This window comes from Cricetulus griseus, chromosome 8 (assembly GCF_003668045.3).
Source record: "Cricetulus griseus strain 17A/GY chromosome 8, alternate assembly CriGri-PICRH-1.0, whole genome shotgun sequence".
NCBI lineage: Eukaryota > Metazoa > Chordata > Mammalia > Rodentia > Cricetidae > Cricetulus > Cricetulus griseus.
This window is the reverse complement of record NC_048601.1, coordinates 77,030,220-77,050,156: the sequence shown is the minus strand read 5'-3', so window position 1 is coordinate 77,050,156 and position 19,937 is coordinate 77,030,220. Positions and strand designations below refer to the sequence as shown.

The window sequence follows — 19,937 nt, the reverse complement described above, 5'->3', positions numbered from 1 at the left end:
GGGTGTGGTGACAAGGCTATGCTAACTACAGATAATAGGTTTTAAAAGTGCCCCTTTCACTGTATGAAAGAAATATTGCTATAACTGATAAAATTCATCTATGGGGTCCATTAGTCCTAGACTTTATTAATATTTTTATTTGATTGGATGTCTTGAGTTGTTGATGTCAATGTTGAGTTGTTTTCATTTCTTTCTTAAATGCTTTTGGTAATCTGGCAACAGTAAAATAAAATGCACTTACCTACTTGACTGACAGGCCTTTGTCTTCTTCTTTAATCTATGAATAACCCCTTTCTGTCAATACTATTCTGTATGTGTTTCAAGCCTATGACTGTCTTTAGACTCTTATTGTCACTTTCATGTCTCTCTCATACCCATCATCCGATGGAGTAGCAAATCTGTTTTGCTTTTACAGACTCAAACACACCTGCCCAACTAATCTGTTAGTCTTTAGGAATGCAGAAGTAATTTCTTCACTGATCTTTCTCTTTTCATCTTTGTTGCTAACACTCTGCCCAAACTTGCCACACTGAGTAATCTACCCATAAGTTGCATTTGAATATATATATATATATATATATATATATATATATATATATATATATGAATGATAACACTCCATTTAAAAAGAAATTGCCAGGGTCTGTACCTGTGCCTTCCTCCTCAGGAGCTGCACCTAAGCTATTTTCCTCCCAGGTTCTGCAGCTGTGTCCTGCTCCCCAAGTATGCACCTGTGTCCTCCTCCCCAGGGTTTGCACCTGTGTCCTCCTCCCCAAGTCTGCACCTGTGTCCTTCCCAGGGTCTGAACCTGTGTCCTCCTCCCCAGATCTCCACCTGTGTCCTCCTCCCCAGATCTCCACCTGTGTCCTCCTCCCCAGATCTCCACCAGTGCCCTACTCCCCAGATCTCTACCAGTGCCCTACTCCCCAGATCTCCACAAGTGCCCTACTCCCCAGGGTCTGCACCTGTGTCCTCCTCCCCAGATCTCCACCTGTGCCCTACTCCCCACATCTCCACCTGTGCCCTACTCCCTAGATCTGCACCTGTGCCCCTCTCCCCAGGGTCTGCACCTGTGCCCTCCTCCCCAGATCTCCACCTGTGCCCTACTCCCCAGATCTCTACCTGTGCCCTCCTCCCCAGGGTCTGCACCTGTGCCCTCCTCCCCAGGGTCCGCACCTGTGCCCTACTCCCTAGATCTGCACCTGTGCCCCTCTCCCCAGGGTCTACACCTGTGCCCTCCTCCCCAGGGTCTGCACCTGTGACCTCCTCCCCAGGGTCTACACCTGTGCCCTACTCCCTAGATCTGCGCCTGTGCCCTGCTCCCCAGGTTCTGCACCTGTGCCCCCCCCCCCACTGTCTGTGCTTATACCTCTTCACTTGATCTTTCTAATATACTCAACATCTCTCTCACTATGGTCACCAGTGTGCCTTCATAGCTGCAGTTTTCTCTGCTTTAACTCCTTTCTCTTTAGGTATCTTTTTGTTTTGTTCTATTTTCTTGTTTGTTGCTTAGTTGCTTTCTTGTTGTTTTAAAATAAGATTACACTCTGTAACCCGTTTTGTTCCAGTACTGGCAGTGTAGATCAGGCTGGCCTCAAACTTGTAAATACCCTCTTTCCTCTGCCACCAAGTGCTGGGATCTTGTGCTTCATCATGCCTGGGCCTTGGTGTATCTTTATGGCCTGCTCCTCCTATGCTTCCTTTAAGTCCTGTTCAAATTATTTCCTCTTGTATCTCTATTACCTTCCAGCCCTCACTACATAGTCTTCAAGTTCCTTGTATCTACCTAAAGTGATATATATTATAAAGTAATATATATAATATATATACATATATATATTACTTATTTATTGACTAGTTTATTTATTCATTTATTACTAAGGGTGTGCATGTGTGAAGGTTAGAGGAAAACTTGTGGGACTTAGTTCTCTCCTTTACCAAATGGGTCCTGGGGATAGCGACTATCTTTCTGACCCTTACTTAGTTACTTTTTTATGCACCACAGATTCTGTGAAAGTAGGAGTTTTCATTTATTGCTGGTTTCTCTGTGTGTAAGCCTAGAAATAAGCCTCAAACATAGAAAGTATACTGTAGGTATTTTTAAGAATGAATACTTGAATGAACTATTGTCATGGCCTCCCTGACAGTAGTTTTGACCTTCTGGTTGCTGACCGAATGGCATTTGTCTTAGTCTCTGTTAGAATGCTTCAGTGAATTACTACTGGTTCCATGATATATTGTCACTCTCTTTTAGGATTATTCAGGTCTTCAGACTTTATTCCCAACCTTCAACTCAATCCTCTCTTCCAGTCTTCTCTCTAATGACTTGTAAGCCTTCTTCCTTCAAGTGCACAGTGTTCTCACACACTCTGCTCCCCGACTGTCTTCTCTCCTGCCAGTGCTTTCTCCATCCCTGCCATGTGCTTCCATCCACATCCAGGCCGTGTGGCCCCACTTCTTAAAGCTTGCCCCAGTCTCTTCCATACATTGACTGTGCTCACTTCTGTGCCTCTCTTGTCACAGAGCTAATGCCCTGCAAATATTTATTCTCGATTACTGAATACCAGAGAAAGGTAGTGTGTCCTTTGCCATTTTATTATTACAGCAAGTGGTACATGCATTCATTGTGTTACAAGTTTTTTTTTTTTTTTCTGAGTTTCTATACAATTCTCATTCCCTACTCTGAAAGTACTTCCTTTCCAATATCTTGTTTCACTATATTCTAAAACAAAATCAGCTTGGATGCCTCTCTCGGAGTAATAGTGAAAAATAGAGCTTTCCCATTTTGTGAATTTGAATTGGTGCTAAGTCAGGACAGGTTTGGGAAGCCCTGGGGGGAAGGGAAGAAAAGGAAGAACCCCTGCTGTGCAGTTTTAGCTCTCCCTCTCTGGCCTCTCTTGTTTCCAGTGTGACTGACTATAAATGACCTGACATTGGGCTGGGATTAGTCTGAGTATCATCAGACTTAAGCTAGTGATTGCAGGTCCTTTCCACAAGTGTGACATCAGGTGCTCTCCACTGCCTTCTAGAGCTCTGCTCAGGCTCTCGGTGAACAGTCTCTTGGGTTCCCCATCCCTCTCATGTGTGGATGGATCCTCTGGACTTCTGAGTTCTCAGGCATTACCAATAACTTCAGCATCTTGCTAAGCATCCTTTACACTCTCTCCAATTGCCATTGCCATAATTTTCCCATGGAGACTGAGGACATGGACTTGCAGTTAGTATCCTTCCTTTTACAAGCGTGAGCCCAAATATCTGGAACCCTTGTTTATATTTTCTAAGTCACTTTTATTCCTTAAAATGGAATGAACCAGACAAGTAGGAGAAACAACAGTTAGTTCATGTACCTGAAAGTGAATGAGAATTTCCAGATGATACTGGGATTTGCCCTAGGAAAGAGGTCTTGAGTGCAGACTGCCTGACTTCAATTCTAGAAATCACTTTCTGATGCTAGGAAATCTGGCTAGCCTTCACTTTTTATAAGTTCAACTAAAACTCATGGATTAATGACCTGTACCTTTAAGTTCCCTATGATAATAAGGAGATGTATCCAGAAAAATTACAGAAAACAGTCATTAAGATGAGATGAAGGTAAAGTAATGGCTGTTTTGAGAGCATTTAGCAGAGAATCCCACCTAGCAGGCAAGCCCCACCACCACTCTTGAATATCTGTGTCCTTTTTCAAGTCCTCCCTTGTGGTAGTCCCCCCCCCCCAACTTAGTCTCTTCTTTCCGATAAGCTGATGATCCTGTTTACTAAGAAAAACTTAGCCTAACATTTAGTGAATGTCCACAATAACTCCTACTTGCATAAACTTCAGACTGCATTTAATCTTCAGCCATGTCAAGAACTCACCATTATTGTTATTCTACTGACAAGGGAACTGCAGTGAAAAGGAATACTTTCCATGTGAAATTCCATGCTGGCTCCTCACCAAATACTTCAAAAAGGCAAGAGTGGACACAGTTCACAAACACCTTGTCCCTCATCCTGCCAGCTGGAGGCCTAATGGCCCCAGTGAGTAACTCACCTGAAACAGGACTGAGGGTGATAAGCACTACATAAAAAGCTAGATTCTAGCACAAGAAAAAGGCTAAAGAGAGAAGATGGCAAAGTTTGGACAAGGACAGGCTTCCTTGGAAATAAAGTGTGTCTCTGGATTGCTCTTGTACCTGGCACTCCTGATTAAATCAGAATGCATCGCCATCAGTGGCTGCTGTTCCAAGCCACATTCAAGTCTGTTACCTTTCTGTATTTCATGTTGCTGTGACTGTACAACCTCCTTCCTCCATAAAAAAGAGAGCACACAGTTCTCATTTGCTTTAGTCCCCTCATTTAGAATGCCAGTTTTCTTTAGTGTTCCCTTGCTCAGTATTTACTGTGTCTTTCATTTCTACATTATTTCTACATTCTTGAAGTAGATGTTATTTTCATATATATATTTTATTTTATATATATTCATATATATATTCATATATATACATATATACATATATATATACATATGTACGAAAATCTTGAGTAACGTCAAACTTGGAATTTCAGTTGACTGCCATCCATGACTAAAGTTGTTGTGCCTTGCTTACATGTTGCTACTGTGGTACTTTCTGTTACCAGGTTGTTTGATAGGAATGTTAAGCAAGGCTGCCGTGTAGTGGAGTTCATATGAAATAAACTGCTTATGTGCCTTAGTTAAAGAACACACATTCAACAAGAAATCAAGAAACAGAATACTGGGTAATAAATTTGAGTTATAATTCTTACAACATTGTTAACCAGTCACACCGCAAGTGCTTATAGTGCTTAAAGCATTGTTAACCAGTCACACCATAAGTGTCTATAACTCTTTAAAGCCTTGGTAGCCAGTCACATCTCAAGTGGAACTAAATTGAAAACATCACAGTAAAAAATGTCTTGTGTATTTATGCCCTGTGGAGAGATGTCATCCGGGCTGTAAATCACAGCAGCACATAAGGAGTTGTTATGAATTGTAAATACACTCTGTTATGCCATGGAAGGTATGTTCCCTAGGAAGCGATTTCTGTGACATGACCCAGAGCTGAGAGAGGTGAGGATGCTTGGGGGTGGTGCAAGCCATGCAATTAAATGCAAGTGATTCTTGAGAACTGCAATTAACTTCTTTGTCTGGGTATGAAATTCCATTAATTCTGAGAGCTGAGTTTGTCCTTAAGCCCACTAGCACATACTTGTTAGAAGGAATTTTCATAATGTACATTGTGTATATGACAGACTGGTTTGTCATCATAAATATGCAGTGTCTGGTTCTTTTCTAGGTTTGTGACTTGGCTTTTAGCCTGAAGAAAATGCTCATCCGACATAAGATGACTCACAATCCCAACCGCCCGATGGCAGAGTGCCATTTTTGTCATAAGAAGTTTACAAGGAATGACTACCTCAAAGTGCATATGGACAATGTCCATGGTGTAGCGGACAGCTGATGGTAGCTGTCAAGGACCCAACCATCAGTGTCCATGGTGGAGTGGACAGCTGACAGAGGTGTCAAGGACCAAACCATCAATGTCCATGGTGTAGCAGACAGCTGATGGAGGTGTTGAGGAACCAAACCATATGGAAGGGCTTCTAATACGAATCCCAGATTCTTCTCACCTGATCAGCTTAACAGAAATAACCACAGGCAATGCATTGATCTCACAGTACTCATTTGCCTATCTCTGTAATTTATAGATGGACATGCAAACAAAAACCTTACTTTTACCAAAAAGAAATGAAAATGAAAAAATAATACTTTGTAGCTTACAAAATGCTTTAGGATATGTTTGTGTTCTGGCTGATTAAAAACTAAACACAAAGTTATGGCTCTCAACTTCCTTTTATAGGGTGTATTAACATATTCCCCCATTAGGCATTTTTATTGTTACTTATGGTGGGGGAGGGATGCTCACATACAAATACTGGATATTGCAGCTGGTTCTTTCTAATTCAGACAGAAATCAAGACATTCAAGTATTTCTGTGCAGATACCAATAAGACCATGTGTTTCAAAGTCTCAAGCATGAAAGTATTTGATAAACAGACAAGGATTTTAATCCTATTTAATAGCTCCATTTAGCAATTACCTTAAAGTAAAGAGATATTTGAGAAGGAAAGTCTCTATTAACATATTGTTCACTTTAGAGATTCTCAGAACACACTATTTGCATGCATCATTCAGATGGTTATTCATGCTGTGGAAATTCTTAATACGGTTGGCACAAAATAACTGCTATGTCTAATTTCTATGATAATGACCACTCTGAGTTTTACTTTCCATCCTTAGAAATTAGCAGTAATAAACAAACACAGCTAAGAAACAGAAACAGTATCTCTTCCTCAGCATCACATCAGCCCTGGCCTGCACAAATTGTCAGTACAGGTACGACAGTCCTAGAGCCTTGTCTTTCTGACGTGATTCTCAGAACACTTTAGAATGATCCTCAATCATCCCATGTATTAGAAATCTGGAATACAAAAAATATAAGTCTGCTCATTATTATGATTTAAATTCATTTCAGTGAAATGTTTGACAGCCAGATACAAGGAACAAGTAGTGATGACATAATATAGTAATAATTTCAAAATAACTGAGATCCAAAACAGAAATGTAAGAAGACCAGAGCATGGACCAGTGTGATCAGAACCCATTTAGAAGAAAGGTAAATTAATTAAAAAGGAAATCATTTGGTGGTGAGAAGTTAGGGATACTGGTTATCCAAGGGCTTGGGCATCTTAGTTTAAAATCACAAGAAACACAAAGACTCACTATGACATTTAAAGCCCTTGAAGATAACTATGCTTGAAACTTACCTAAAATAACTTGAAGAACCAGAGAGTCTAGATTGGATGTTTCCATCAAATCTCTCCCTCAGAGCTCAGAAAATCATGCAGAAAGTAGGCAAAACAGTTTGTAAGTGTCAGAGAAGGATGAAGGACACAAAGAGAACATGGTCCTCAGAATCAACTAAGCAAGGTGCATTTGAACTTCATATATATATATATGAAGAAAATCTAAATGAAATAACCAAATAATGGGAAAGACAAGAGTTCCAACTGGATATCTCTTGTCACCAAAAGAAGCTTCCAGTACTGGGATTAGGTTACATCTAATTGAGTTTTTGGCCAAAGCGGCTCTATGGGACTCCCCAAACAACCCAGTTTGTTGCCAAAACTATAGGATTCTTTCTACAAACTGACAACAAGGTCTCATTACTGAAGACACTACCTACACAACTCATTGAAGATAGAGTTGTTGAGTCAGTGCCTACAGAGAGCCTTCACTCCTATGTTCCAGGGTCTTTAGTACAAGAACATACTCTCATGCTCTCAAAAGAAACAGAAACATAAAGTTAGCCACAAACCCTCTGTCTACAATGGTGTACTGACTGCAAGATATGCTAGGGTAATGGTAGCACAAAGTTTGTGGAACTAACCAATCAACAACTGATAGGATTTAAGGTCTACTCTATGATATGGAATGAATACCCATCACTTTCTTGGGTAACCAAGAAGCTGAGACTAGATGGCCTAGGGACCTATGTCTCAACCAAATAATACTAGTCTAAAAACTGGGGAGAAAGTGATAAAATGACACCAAATGATATTTTATTATACTCATATATCAGTATCTTGTTCAGCTATCAGCAGAGAAACTTCTTCCTGCAGCAGATGTGAATAAATACAGAGATCCACAGTAAGACATTGCACAGAGAGTGAGAAACCTTAGAAAACAGCCCTAAATGGGATGTCTTCAAATCCCTCTCCTCAGGGTACTCTAAGAAAAAGGAGGGAGAAAAAGTTTAAGAGCCACAGGGATGGAAGAAAATAGGCCTTCAGAAACAACATGATCAAAGCTCATATGAGCTTCAGAGACTGATGCAGCATGCAAGGGTCTGCATGGGTCAGCTCTAGGTTCTTTGCATATATGTTATGGCTTCCTGTTTAGAGGTTTTATGGGATTTCTGAGTGTGCAAGTGAGTGGGTCTCTGATTCTTGTTCTTCTTTCAGGCTCTTTTTGCTTCTGTTGGTGTATCTTGTTCAACTTTGATGCAATAGCCTTCTGTTTTATCTTATAGTTTATTTTTTTAATTAATGAATGAAAACCTAGTTACTATTGTAAAGGTTAACAACTTAACTGTCACTTATACTTTATGGGAGAGGGAAAATCAGTTTTCTCCAATAGAGTGACACTAGGTATAACAACCACCCAAGGCAGACCTCATGTTCAGGAGTAGTTGACCAACATATAATGGACTCCACAGTTGTTTTTTTTTTTTTTGTCTGTTCATTTATTTGGTTAAAGTTTTGTGGGGTTTATTTGGTGGAATTTCTTGGTTTTGTTTTGTTTTTCTTTTCTTCCTTTTTTGGTGTGGTTTTATTTTGTTTTCTTGGTTTGGGGAGTGTTTTTTTGTATGAGGTTTTGTTTGTTGAGAAATAACTTTTTAAAGTTTGGTGGGTAGGGAGGGGTAGATGATCTGGAAAGACTTAGGTGAGGGAACAAATATAATCAAAATATATTTAAAATTTAAAATTTTTTAAATAATAAAAATACTAGCATTGTTTTCATTTGTCCTTTTATTGAAAAGAGATTCTTTTCTCATTGGATACAACCCATTATATTTTCTACTTCATCTTCTCCTGCCAGCTCTTTCCCACCTTCCCTTCCCTCTAGATCCACTCCTTTTCTGTCTCTCTTTAGGAAAGAACTGGTTTCTAAGAGTTAGCAACCAAATATGACAAATTTAAAATATAGTAAGATTAAACAAAAACTTACAATTTTGAGTTGGACAAGGCAACTCAACTAAAAGAAAAGAGTCCCCAGAACAAACACCAGAGTCAGAGACCCACTACTTCACACACTCATGAGTTCCATAAAAATACTAAGCTGAAAACCATAATGTACATACAAAGGACCTGGTGCAGACTGATCTAAGCCCTGTGCTTGCTGTGTCAGTCTCCGTAAGTTCATATGAGCCTTACTTTATTGTGTGGGTAGGGAGGGGTAGAGGACTTGGGTAAGGGGAAGAGCATGATAAAAATATATTTGAATTCAAAAATTGTTTTAAATAATAAAAATATCATTTTTTAAATCAGAAGGAGAACAAACAAATGACTTAATGATTGTGGTGGTTTGAGTAAGAATGGCCCCCATAGGCTCACAGATTTGAATGCTTAGTCACCAGAGAATGGCAGTACAGGAAGTGTGGCATTGTTGGGGGTAAATGTGTGACCATGGGGGAGGAAGTGTGTCACTGAGGTGGGCTTTGAGGATTCTCTCTGTCTTCCTGCTGTTTGCCTATCCAGACATAGCACTCTCAGCTGCCTGCCCAGCACTATGTCTACCTGAGCACCTCCTTGCTTTCTGCCATGATGATAATGGGCTAAACCTCTGAATTGTAAGGCAACCCCAAATAAAGGTTTTCTTTTACAAGAGTTGTCATGATCATGGTATCTCTTCACAGCAATAGAACACTGACTAAGACAATGATAAAACTCAAAAAAAAAATTGGAAAAACAAAGACAAACCAATTACAATTACAAACCCAGATGACAACAGCAAAAAAAATGATCAAATCTTAACAGAAATTAATGAAATAGAAGCAATTAAAACAATGCAAACAATCAAAAGAGCTGGCTATTTGAGAAGATTAAAAAAGATCGACAGATCTTTGAACCAACTAACCAAAAGAAATAAAGACAAGACCCAAATAAACTATGAAACCTTATAATAGACACCAAAGAAACTTCAAATATTCTAAAGGAATATCTCAAAAGCTTGTACTTCATTAAGTTGAAAAGCCTAAAAGAAATGTTTTCCAGCCAAATCACCAAAATTAGACCAAGAAGAAATTAAAAAATCTAAACTGACACACAATAAATAAGGAGATTGAAATGGTAATAAAAATCTCTCCTGCTAAAAAATATCCAGGGTCAGATGGATTTATAGTAGAAGTCTACTAGACTTTCAGTAAACTATTCAAAAGCAGAAATAGAAAGAAAAAAGCCCTCGAAATTTCCTTTTCCCAAAAGCCTCTGTCACTGTAATACCAAAGCCAGGTAAAGACACAACAAAAAAACTACAGGCCAATAGTCCTGATGAACACAGATTCAAAAATGCTCAATAAAACACTAATAAAATACAGTCAGGCTGGGCATTGGTGTGCACGCCTTTATCCCAGCACTCGGGAGGCAGAGGCAGGCGGATCTCTGTGAGTTTGTGGCCAGCCTGGTCTCCAGAGCAAGTGCCAGGATAGCTCCAAAGCTACACAGAGAAACAGAGAAACCCTGTCTCAAAAAACCAAAAAAAAAAAAAAAAAAAAAAAAACCAGTCAGATGTACCTCAAAAAAGTTACCCACCATGATGACCAAGTTGACTATATCCCTGAAATGCTGGGATGGTTCACTATACACAAATCAATCAATGTAATAACACATACAGTTTGACTTAAAGTAAAAAAACAAAAACAAAAAACACTATCTCAATAAATGCAGATAAGAGCCTTTGACAAAATGTGGCACATAGGCACTATGGAATATTTTTCATTTGTACAAAAGAAAAGAAAATTATGAACTTTGAAGGCTAATGGATGAAACAAGGAAATATTATATTGAGTAACCCAGACTCTATAAAACTTAGATGCTTTCTTTTATCTGAGGCTTCTAGCTCCAAATTCTCATATATAAGTATATATTCTGGTCAACTACAGAAACCAGGAAAGCAAAACCAGAGCATTGCTTTCAGAGTGGGGTGTGCAATGGAAAGCGGGGTAACAGGGTACACTGGATCTCAGTGGAAATGGAAAAAACAGGTAAGCTTTAATGGGGAGGGAAATACAGAAAGAAGAAGGAGAGTAAAATAACAGTAAGGATGTCTAAAAAGTGAATGTCACAAGGACTCATTCAATTACCTAGAAAACACTATAGCATACACATGTCTATGTGGAAATGTATGCATATAGTTTAAATGGAATTTTCTAATCTGGACTGCTGCTCCCTCCGAGAGCCAAAGACCAGCTAACAAAAACCCTCTTTCCAGTTGTTGGTTAGGATTGTCCAAAAGACTCCCCAAATATTACAGGCCATCGCTATTGCTCCTTGAGACCCCTCAGACATGGAAAGTAAGTCCTTATTGCCGAAGACATGGTGCACTTCAGAAGCAGGACCCAAAAGCCCCTATCTGGAACTAGCCTGAAAGCTTCCTCCCTAAGGAGTAACTTTCATGGTACCAGAAGGCGCCATGCATGCTTCCAAAGAAAGGAAACAACAGTCTTACCTAGCTATGATGTCTATGAATCACAGTAATGACAAGCATGGAAGAGTACCCATAAAGGTGCAGTAGTGGCACACATACTTGGTGGGAATCAACAGCTCTATAATTGGCTTAAGACCTATTCAACAAGAGGATATTTATGCCTATACTGGAAACCTAGCCAACTATCTAGGGCTAATGAAGTCATGGATCTTGGAAGAGAAACCACAACTGCCACTTTACTAAACCAGCATACTCCCTAAGTATATCCTAAATGTCTATCCTTATACTGAGAGAAAAGTATAGTCCTTTCCCCTCATGAAATAATCTCTTTTCTATATATAGAGATCATTACAGAAAACCACAACCAATCAAAATGCAGAGCTCTGGAGCCCAGTCCCAACAGATACATCTACAAAACAACTCTTTAACCTAAGGCCCAGGGAGTGTTGTGAAAGAGGAGGCAGAAAGATTGTAAGAGCCAGAAGAAGATCAGGGAGTTTACTATGAGATTGTGTCTCCTAGGAATGTCAGAAGCTACACCTATCACCAACATGACTGTCTAAACATGAGTTGAACAAGGACAACAACAAGAAAGCCAAAATGAACATTAATAGTCAGGAGACCTCAACCCTACACAAAGAACTATAGGCAATTATGGAATGATGAGAGCAGGAGAAATAGTCTTCCCTGAGACGATTACACAATTTGATTAATCCAATACTAAATGGTCAGCCCTGAAAACATACATACAAGTAACATTATACAGACTGAGCCTTATATATTTAACCTCTGTGTGTGTGTGTGTGTGTGTGTGTGTGTGTGTGTGTGTGTGTGTGTGTGTAACAAAAATTAATAAAAGAAAGAAGCCATACATGGGGGATTTGCATGGAACAAATGGAAGAAGGGAATACTATAATTATAATCTAAAGATTTAGAAGTAATAAATTTGAAGTAGTTTTAAATTATGTCTAACATGAATAAATGGGTGGCAAGGCACACATGTGGTAGTCAGCCTGGTGGCAAGCATGTTTACCCACTGAGCCAGCTTAGCAGTCTTAATTTGTATCCTTTGTGTCTATGTCACATTGGTAAGAACATGGGAGTGTAAAACTAACATTTAAAATAATATAAGTAATTTATATGTTTATAACAGAGAAGGAATGTGGGACTGCTAACACTCTTGTTGGTTAATGCAATAATTTGTAATAAAAATCACTGTTGCTGTAAAAACCCATTACATCTAGAAAGTTCTAAAACTAACCATTTTCTCTTCAAAGCTGTAGATAATGAAAAGAACTCCAGCTCACAAAAGATAGTTGGATTATTCCATTATGCCACAGGCAGATTTATCCTCTAGAGATACTAACACAAATCTTCCCTCAAATGTAATTTTCTGTATTTTACTTTTATTTGAGCACAATCTTTTTTCTTCGTTATGTGGAAAAGTGATTTTTTTGTTTGTTTGTTTAAATTTCAAGACAGTATTTCCCTGTGTAGTAGTCCTGGCTGTCTTGAAATCCACTCTTTACAACAGGCTGGCCTTGAATTCACAGCTATGCCTGGCTCTGCCTCCCAAGTACTGGGATTAAAGGGGTGCACTACCACCACTTATAGTGAAATGTATTTTTAACAAACAACTACTGTTAAGACTTATTTCCTCTACCTTGTTTGGCAAACTGAGGGTGGGGCTTTCCTACCTTTCAAACTCACATAATCTCATCCGAATATGTTAATGGACTTGTGCTAAGAGTCTGTGCTAAAATAGAAACGTGCTGCTTTATGCATAACATGACATTTGTCATCATTGGGTTTAAATCAGATAAAGGCCTGGCACTGTAGACTTAATACAAGGTAGTCCTCTGTAGAACTTCAGCTAATTCAATGTAACTGCTGATGTTCATTTGAAAGTCAAATAGATTATTTAACCAGTGGTCTAGGAAAACTGTATATTATGCTATCAGAATGCCAGACAATATGGGCCTGCTAGTGCAATAGTGGCATAACTACTATTGGTATAACCAATAACATTCTGATTAAGTTTCCACAGGAGGAAATTCATCTCTGCTACTGTAAATGTAGCAAAAAGCCTGTGCCTCTGGAGATTATAGGTCCCAGTACAGCAGCTACTGCTATTGTGTTGATATATGAACATGATATTTCTCTAATTGCTTTCTAAATATTTATGCTTGAATCCATAGCTTATTGCTGATGTCATCTTTGGTCAGAGAAATTTATTTTTTACTGTGAGTAGTACTTACAGCAGAGACTCAAAATTGGCAAAGGTGCTTAGAATACGGTGAATTCTCAGCACTAATTGATACATCTATATCACCTCCTCTAAGATACAGAGAACATCATGTAAATAGGGGCAGAAATAACAAAATAGCCAGGAAGAAGAAGTGGTACTGGGTCCTTACATGGCTCCAGGGACAAACATGACTTGGGGCAAAGAAAAAAAGAAGTAATAAATACAGATAGATCCATAGAAAAGCTGGGGTTGGGTGGACTTGCCTCTTTGATAACATCCCAGATGCTCAGTGTGTTCATTACATAGTTAAACAGAGAGGCGGGTAACTGCATGCTGCTGAGCAGGAGATGGGGTTATTCCATATAGATAAACAAGAAATAGAGAAATTATCTATATTCCAAATAGACAAAACAGAGTTTATGGTATATACCTGACTGAAGAGACAGGAGTTTAGGTAATCTTACTAGGAGCAATCTCCATAGGGGAACAGACTTCAGGTCATAAACATCCAAGAGAAGAAAGCTGTGGTGGTGGACATTTTCTGTATACACTAATTTCTTTGTGCCTAGCCCAGGAAAGGTTTTTACATTTTCCCATAGTTATGAGGCCTTGCCATGGCCATGTTCATGTCAATAGAACATATTCACTGAGAACACCACTCACTCAGTGCCTCCTATAAAGTGAGGTGTTGTAAACAGTTTCCCTGTGGCCATAGTATGGTTGTTGCTCTCTTGAACTGTGTGCAGCTATGATTAGCTGGCAGGCTAGTTTTGTGTCAACTGACACAAGCTAGAGTTACTCTAGAGGAGGAAATTTAGAAAATGCCTAGAAGGATGGGGCTGTAGGTAAATTTGAAGTATATTTTCTTAATTAATGATTAATTTAAGAGAGGCCAGACTATTTCTAGTGGTGCCACTTCTGAGCTTGTAACCCTGAGTTCTATAAGAAAGCAGGTAGAATAATCCATAATGATCAATCCAGTAAGCAATACTCCTCTGTGGACTCTGCATCAGCTCCTGCCTCCAGGTTCCTGGTCTGACTTCTTGCAGTGATGATCTCTGACATGTAAATGCAAATGAAACAAACCATTTCCTCCCAAAGTTGCTTTAGTAATGATACTTCATCACAGAAATAGAAACCTTAACTCAGACATTAACTAAAGGAGGACTGCGTAGGATTGGATCCATTAACTTTTTATCAGTAGAACAAGGAAGGGGCTCATGAGAATTTTAACTTATCCAAGGATTTACAGTTAATTGTTACCAGGGAAGAGAACTTACCAGACTACACCCATCCCTAAAGATATAGAGAAGAGTTTGCTATTGCTAAATGGAAAGAGACATTTTTCCTTTGGTGGTATAGCTACCCATGATTCTGTAATTCTGTAAGTAACCCCTCACCCACACTTAGGTAAGTAACTAAAATTCAACTAGTTGTTTCACTATCTTAGACTTGTGGGGAATCATTTCTTTGCTTCTGTAGTGGTGCCCCGTCTGGTGTGAGAAGATGTTTGGTTCATATTTCCCCATAAAAAGATCACACAACAAATTAAAGACCAACATATAACTAAACAACAACATGAGAAGAAAACATACATGGAAATATTTGCCACTAGAACTGATAATGATTTCATGTCCTGATATTGATACCAGAAATTCAGGCAACCAAAAGAAAAACAGACAAACAGAACTACATAAAAATACAAATCTACACAGCAAAGGAAACAGAGAAAGGGGATCCTAAATTCTGAATACAGAGTCAACATCATAATGTATATAAAGAGCTCTTACAATTAAATAAGAATAGAAAATATTCCAACTAAAAGTGGGCACATATCTCCAAAGAAGATATCCAAAACCAATAAGCATATGTAAAGATGCTCAGTATTACTAATCATAAGGAAATTCAAATCAATACCACAGTGAGGTATAAAGTCACACCAGTTAGGACTGCCATCATTAAAAAAGAAATAGAAAATAACAGGTGCTGGTGAAGATGTAGAGAAATTGGAATTCTTGTACAGTAGAAAAGGTAATATATCCACCACAGTAGACTCTACAGCTATTCCTAAAACCACGAAAAATAAGACTAGTGCATGATCCCTGATCTCATTTCATGGGTACATAGCTTTCTGATTATATTTTGTAGTGTAAAAAGTACCTGAGTGTGAGTAATTAATAGTGAATGGAAATTTGTTTCTGTGGTTTTGGAGATGTGAGATTCCGAGTTTAACATACTGGCATCTATGAGGACACCACGGTTATGATGGAGTGCAGAAAAGGTGATGAGTTAGAGACAAAATGATCTGTTCCACAACAATCTCACTATTTATTAGGGCCCCTTCTGTAGGCCTGTTTTCAATATTGTCAACTGTTTCAAAGGAAGAACCAGTCAAACAATAATAATTCAAAAGAATTAGAAATGACATCTTCAAGAAATTTCTGCTACCCTTCCAAGACAGCACTATTTCCAATAGGTAGGTGAAGGCAAGGATTTAATGACTTCCCTAGACTCATGATAAATGATAAGTGGGTGTTTATTGGGGAACACCTATACAGAAAAATACAAAGAACTGTGGGAACCTTTCTCTGCCCTTCCTACCAGGTCAGCTGACCCACCAGAAAAACTGCACAAAGGAAATCCACTCCTCAAGCTTCCCTCTTTCTGCTTCCATCTGCCTGAGGCTATGCCCAAGGAGTGTGGCCACCATTACATGTTCGCTGCAAGACAGCTACAGATAGGCAGATACAAATTTAATGTTCGCTGGTGGAGGAATAAAGAAAACATAGTTAATCCTTAACAAGAAGAAAACTGAGTCAGAGGCAAGAGGCAGGAGTGGCAGAGCTGTTATGTTTGTAGAAGCTCAAAGGAAGCTGGGAGCTTAAATAGAAGAACACTGGAGATTTCAAGCCTCAGCTTTTCCCTCTCCCCTGACCAAACAAATGATTAAGAAAGGAGAAGTGTGACCCAGTATAAATCACACTCAGACCCATGGACACAGATCTTCTTGGGTAGAAAGTGTACTCACGCTGAGAGCAAAGCCAGACATCCTTATGCTTGAGTGTGCGCAGCTGACAGACTAGTAAGAAGAGAGGAAAGAGCCCAGCTGGTGTGCTCGGAAAGAGAACAATGGCAGCAGAGAAATCAGGATCACAAGATTGTCTTAATCCCTGCCCCTGCAAGGGCAGACTGCTGGAGTCTCTGTATTCTCTGAAAGGCCTGGAAAGATCTCCCACATCTATTCTTTGTCTTTCCTATAAAGAGACATGCTGATGTCTGCGGCAGTGTAAGACTGGAGTATGACACTTCTCGAATTTCCAGGCCTTATAAACACAAAAACATTGGCAGGTATTCTGCCCAGGCCCAGAGAAGGAAAGGCTCAGTCTGAACATATCTCTCTCTGGTCTGGACTCACTTATTTGGATTTTGGAAAGAAAATGGCTGCACCACCACCACCCAAGTGAACTGAAAACAAATGAACAAGCAAAACCTTAAAAGAAAAGAAAAAAAGAGCACTGCTATCCCATCTTACTATTATTATCATTCCTATTTCTCTGTGTTTGGTTTATTGTGTTCTCCCCATTGTTGTTTCTTACATTTCATCACATGAGCTTTTCCTCTTTTTTTTTTTCTCTCCACCTTCCTATTCCCTTTCTACTTTTTATTATTTAGCTACTGTTAACTTCAGTTTTGGAGAAATAGTTTAGAAGTTACTAGAATGAAGTCAAAACTTATAAGAACTCTTGGGATATGGCAACACAATTCTAGGAGGGAAGTATAGCTAAGTGCTTCCACTAAAATGTCAGAAAAATCTCAAAAAAAACTTAATAGTATTGATCAAGGTTGTGGGAAAATAAGCCAAACCTAAAGTCAAAGAATGGAAAGAAATAGTAAAGACTAAGGCAGAGTTTGATAAAATAGTGGCTAAAAAGCAATATGAAGAATCAATGAACCTAGGAATTGGTTCCTCAAAAAAAAATAAACAAGATCAACAAAAATATTAACAAAATTAGTCAAAAGAGAGAGAAAACAAAATTAATAAAACCTAGAGACAAAAATGGGTATATTACAGTGGATTCCAATTAAATTCAGAGAATCATTGGGGATCATTCAGAAAACTTACGTTTTTTTTGTGGAAAATCAAAAATAAATGGGTTCGTTTCTATGCACAAATAACCTACCAAAATTAAGGTGTGGGCAAGTTAAAAAGCACAAAGAAGAATATGATTGCAACAGTAATGAAGAGCCTTCCAACAAAGAAAAGTTCAGGACTGGAGAGATTCCCTGATGAATTCTTCCAAACCATTAAAAAACTCTGAGCCTCCATGATTGTTTTATGAAACAGAAAGGAAAGGAACACTACTAAACTCAATCTATAAAACCAATAGTGCACTAATACCAAAACCAGGTTAAGGACAAAGAAACCCACCCATCAAGTTCCTTAACCTACATAGATGCAAAAATCCTTAATAAAATGTTTGCAAGTTGAATAAATGGCATACTAGAAAGAATTATCACCAACTGTGAACCAAGTAGGCTTCATTCCAAGGACACAAGGACGGTTCAATGTATGCAAATCTGTAAGTGCGGTGAAGCATTTAAATCTATTTAAGGACAGAAATCATTCAATCATCTCAAAGGAAGACCTTTGGGAAAATTTAACATTTTATGAAGCGACTACCATGAAGAAAGCAGTAACAGCAAGAATATACCTTGAGAATTCCCATCATGTCCCATGTTGGTGTGATGGTGGCTAAAGTAACCTTGCTTTGGGGGCAGCAGATCTCTGGAGCAATCCTGTTGAACTGTGAAAGCGCGAGCGTGTGTGGGGTTGGCAGGCTCGAGCAAAGTTGGAAACTAGTGCGCATGCGTGCCCCCTCCCTCCACCACCGGCCTTCCAACACCTTCTTCAGTTGGTTTTCCCTTGAGTCTGCCACCTCCTGCTGAGCTGCACAGCAGAGGTGGTGACTCTGGACAGGCATCCTCCTCCGCAGTAATCAGTCTGCCTGGGTATAGTCTGCGAGCCTGAGGTCTGAGAAGTCCCAGGTGCTTTACACAGCAGCAGAAACATCCTAAGCAATGGCGACCATCCGAAAGAAACTGGTAATCGTGGGCGATGGAGCTTGTGGAAAGACATGCTTGCTCATCGTCTTCAGCAAGGACCAGTTCCCTGAGGTTTATGTGCCCACAGTGTTTGAGAACTACGTGGCTGATATCGAAGTGGACGGAAGACAGGTAGAATTGGCACTGTGGGACACAGCTGGACAAGAAGATTATGACCGCCTGAGACCACTCTCCTATCCAGACACTGATGTCCTCCTGATGTGTTTCTCCATTGGCAACCCTGATAGCTTTGGGAACATCCCACAGAAATGGACTCCAGAAATCAAGCACTTCTGCCCCAATGTGCCCATCATCCTGGTTGGGAGCAAGAAGGATCTTCGGAATGACTGGTGCACAAGACAAGAATTAGCCAAGAGGAAGCAGGAGCCTGTAAGATTTGAGCAAGGTCGAGATTTGGCTAACATCATTGACGCTTACGGGTATGTGGAATGTTCTGCAAAGACCAAAGATGGAGTGAGGATGGTCTTTGAAATGGCCACAAGGGCTGCTCTGCAAACAAATCGAGGGAAGAGAAAGACTGGGTGCTTCGTCTTGTGAAGCCTAGTGCAAGCACAGCCCTGATGCAGTTAATTTTCAAGTGCTATTTACTAATTTTATTGTGTAGTTTAGCCTTTTTGTTTATTTGTATATCCAAGATTACAAATCAGAAGCCATCTTGCTACCAGTGTTTAGAAGGCAACCATAATTTACTAATGATGTCCAATCTGTCTGACCTGCCAGGATCCTGACTCTAACAGCTCATTCTGCATTCCACCTGAAACAGCAGGCACTAGTTGAAGAATTTGTTATTTCTAGAAAGAGAAACGGTAACTTTGCTATTATACTGTAACTGCTTTCTGACTTGCCCAACCTATCATCTGCCAGCTGCGAAGAATTCTGAGTCACCAATTCAGACTTCATAACACTTTGATTGCCATCTTTATTTTTGTTGAAACTTTGTCTATGCAGCTGTGGTAGAGGTCTATGGTTTCATGTTAGTTAACTTATAGTTACTGTGAAATTAGTGCTACTTAATGCATGTTACCAGGAATAAGATCATCTACCCCAGACTAGATGTAGCATTTGGGGTATAACTGGATTCCTTAATACAGATATTTGTCATTCCCATAGCAAGTGGTTGAAAGAAAGAATTTGGAAATAAAGTCAAATGGAAAATTAATTTTTAAAATTTCCATTTTTCCTTTCTCTGATAAAATATAGCCATATCTCCCTTCTTTGTAGCCCTGCACATCTAATACTCCTTTCCAGAACTGGACTGAGTAAATAGAAATCTGGTTTCACATCTAAGACAATGACATC

General features: G+C 39.3%; 2 protein-coding genes across 5 annotated transcripts in view; both read left to right on the top strand.

Moving 5' to 3' along the window:
- The window catches only part of Prdm5 (PR/SET domain 5), a 151,671-nt gene extending 145,840 nt beyond the window's left edge, over nt 1-5,831 (top strand). For all 3 annotated transcript variants that reach the window (XM_027430223.2, XM_027430225.2, XM_027430224.2), the window contains one exon: nt 5,295-5,831. In XM_027430223.2, coding sequence (XP_027286024.1) covers nt 5,295-5,459 — 165 coding nt within the window. In that variant the 3' untranslated portion in view covers nt 5,460-5,831. The remainder of the gene's footprint in view (nt 1-5,294) is intronic.
- Nucleotides 5,832-18,593: 12,762 nt separating this feature from the next.
- On the top strand, nt 18,594-19,456 carry LOC100757042 (transforming protein RhoA). 2 transcript variants are annotated; one of them, XM_027430243.2, is made up of 2 exons: nt 18,594-18,749; nt 19,002-19,456. In XM_027430243.2, the coding sequence occupies exons 1-2, from the start codon at nt 18,594-18,596 to the stop codon at nt 19,173-19,175; spliced, it is 330 nt and encodes a 109-aa protein (XP_027286044.1). In that variant the 3' UTR covers nt 19,176-19,456. The 2 variants fall into 2 exon arrangements, with proteins under 2 accessions (XP_027286044.1, XP_027286043.1); XM_027430242.2 differs by having other exon boundaries at nt 18,594-19,456.
- The last annotated feature ends 481 nt before the right edge of the window (nt 19,457-19,937 follow it).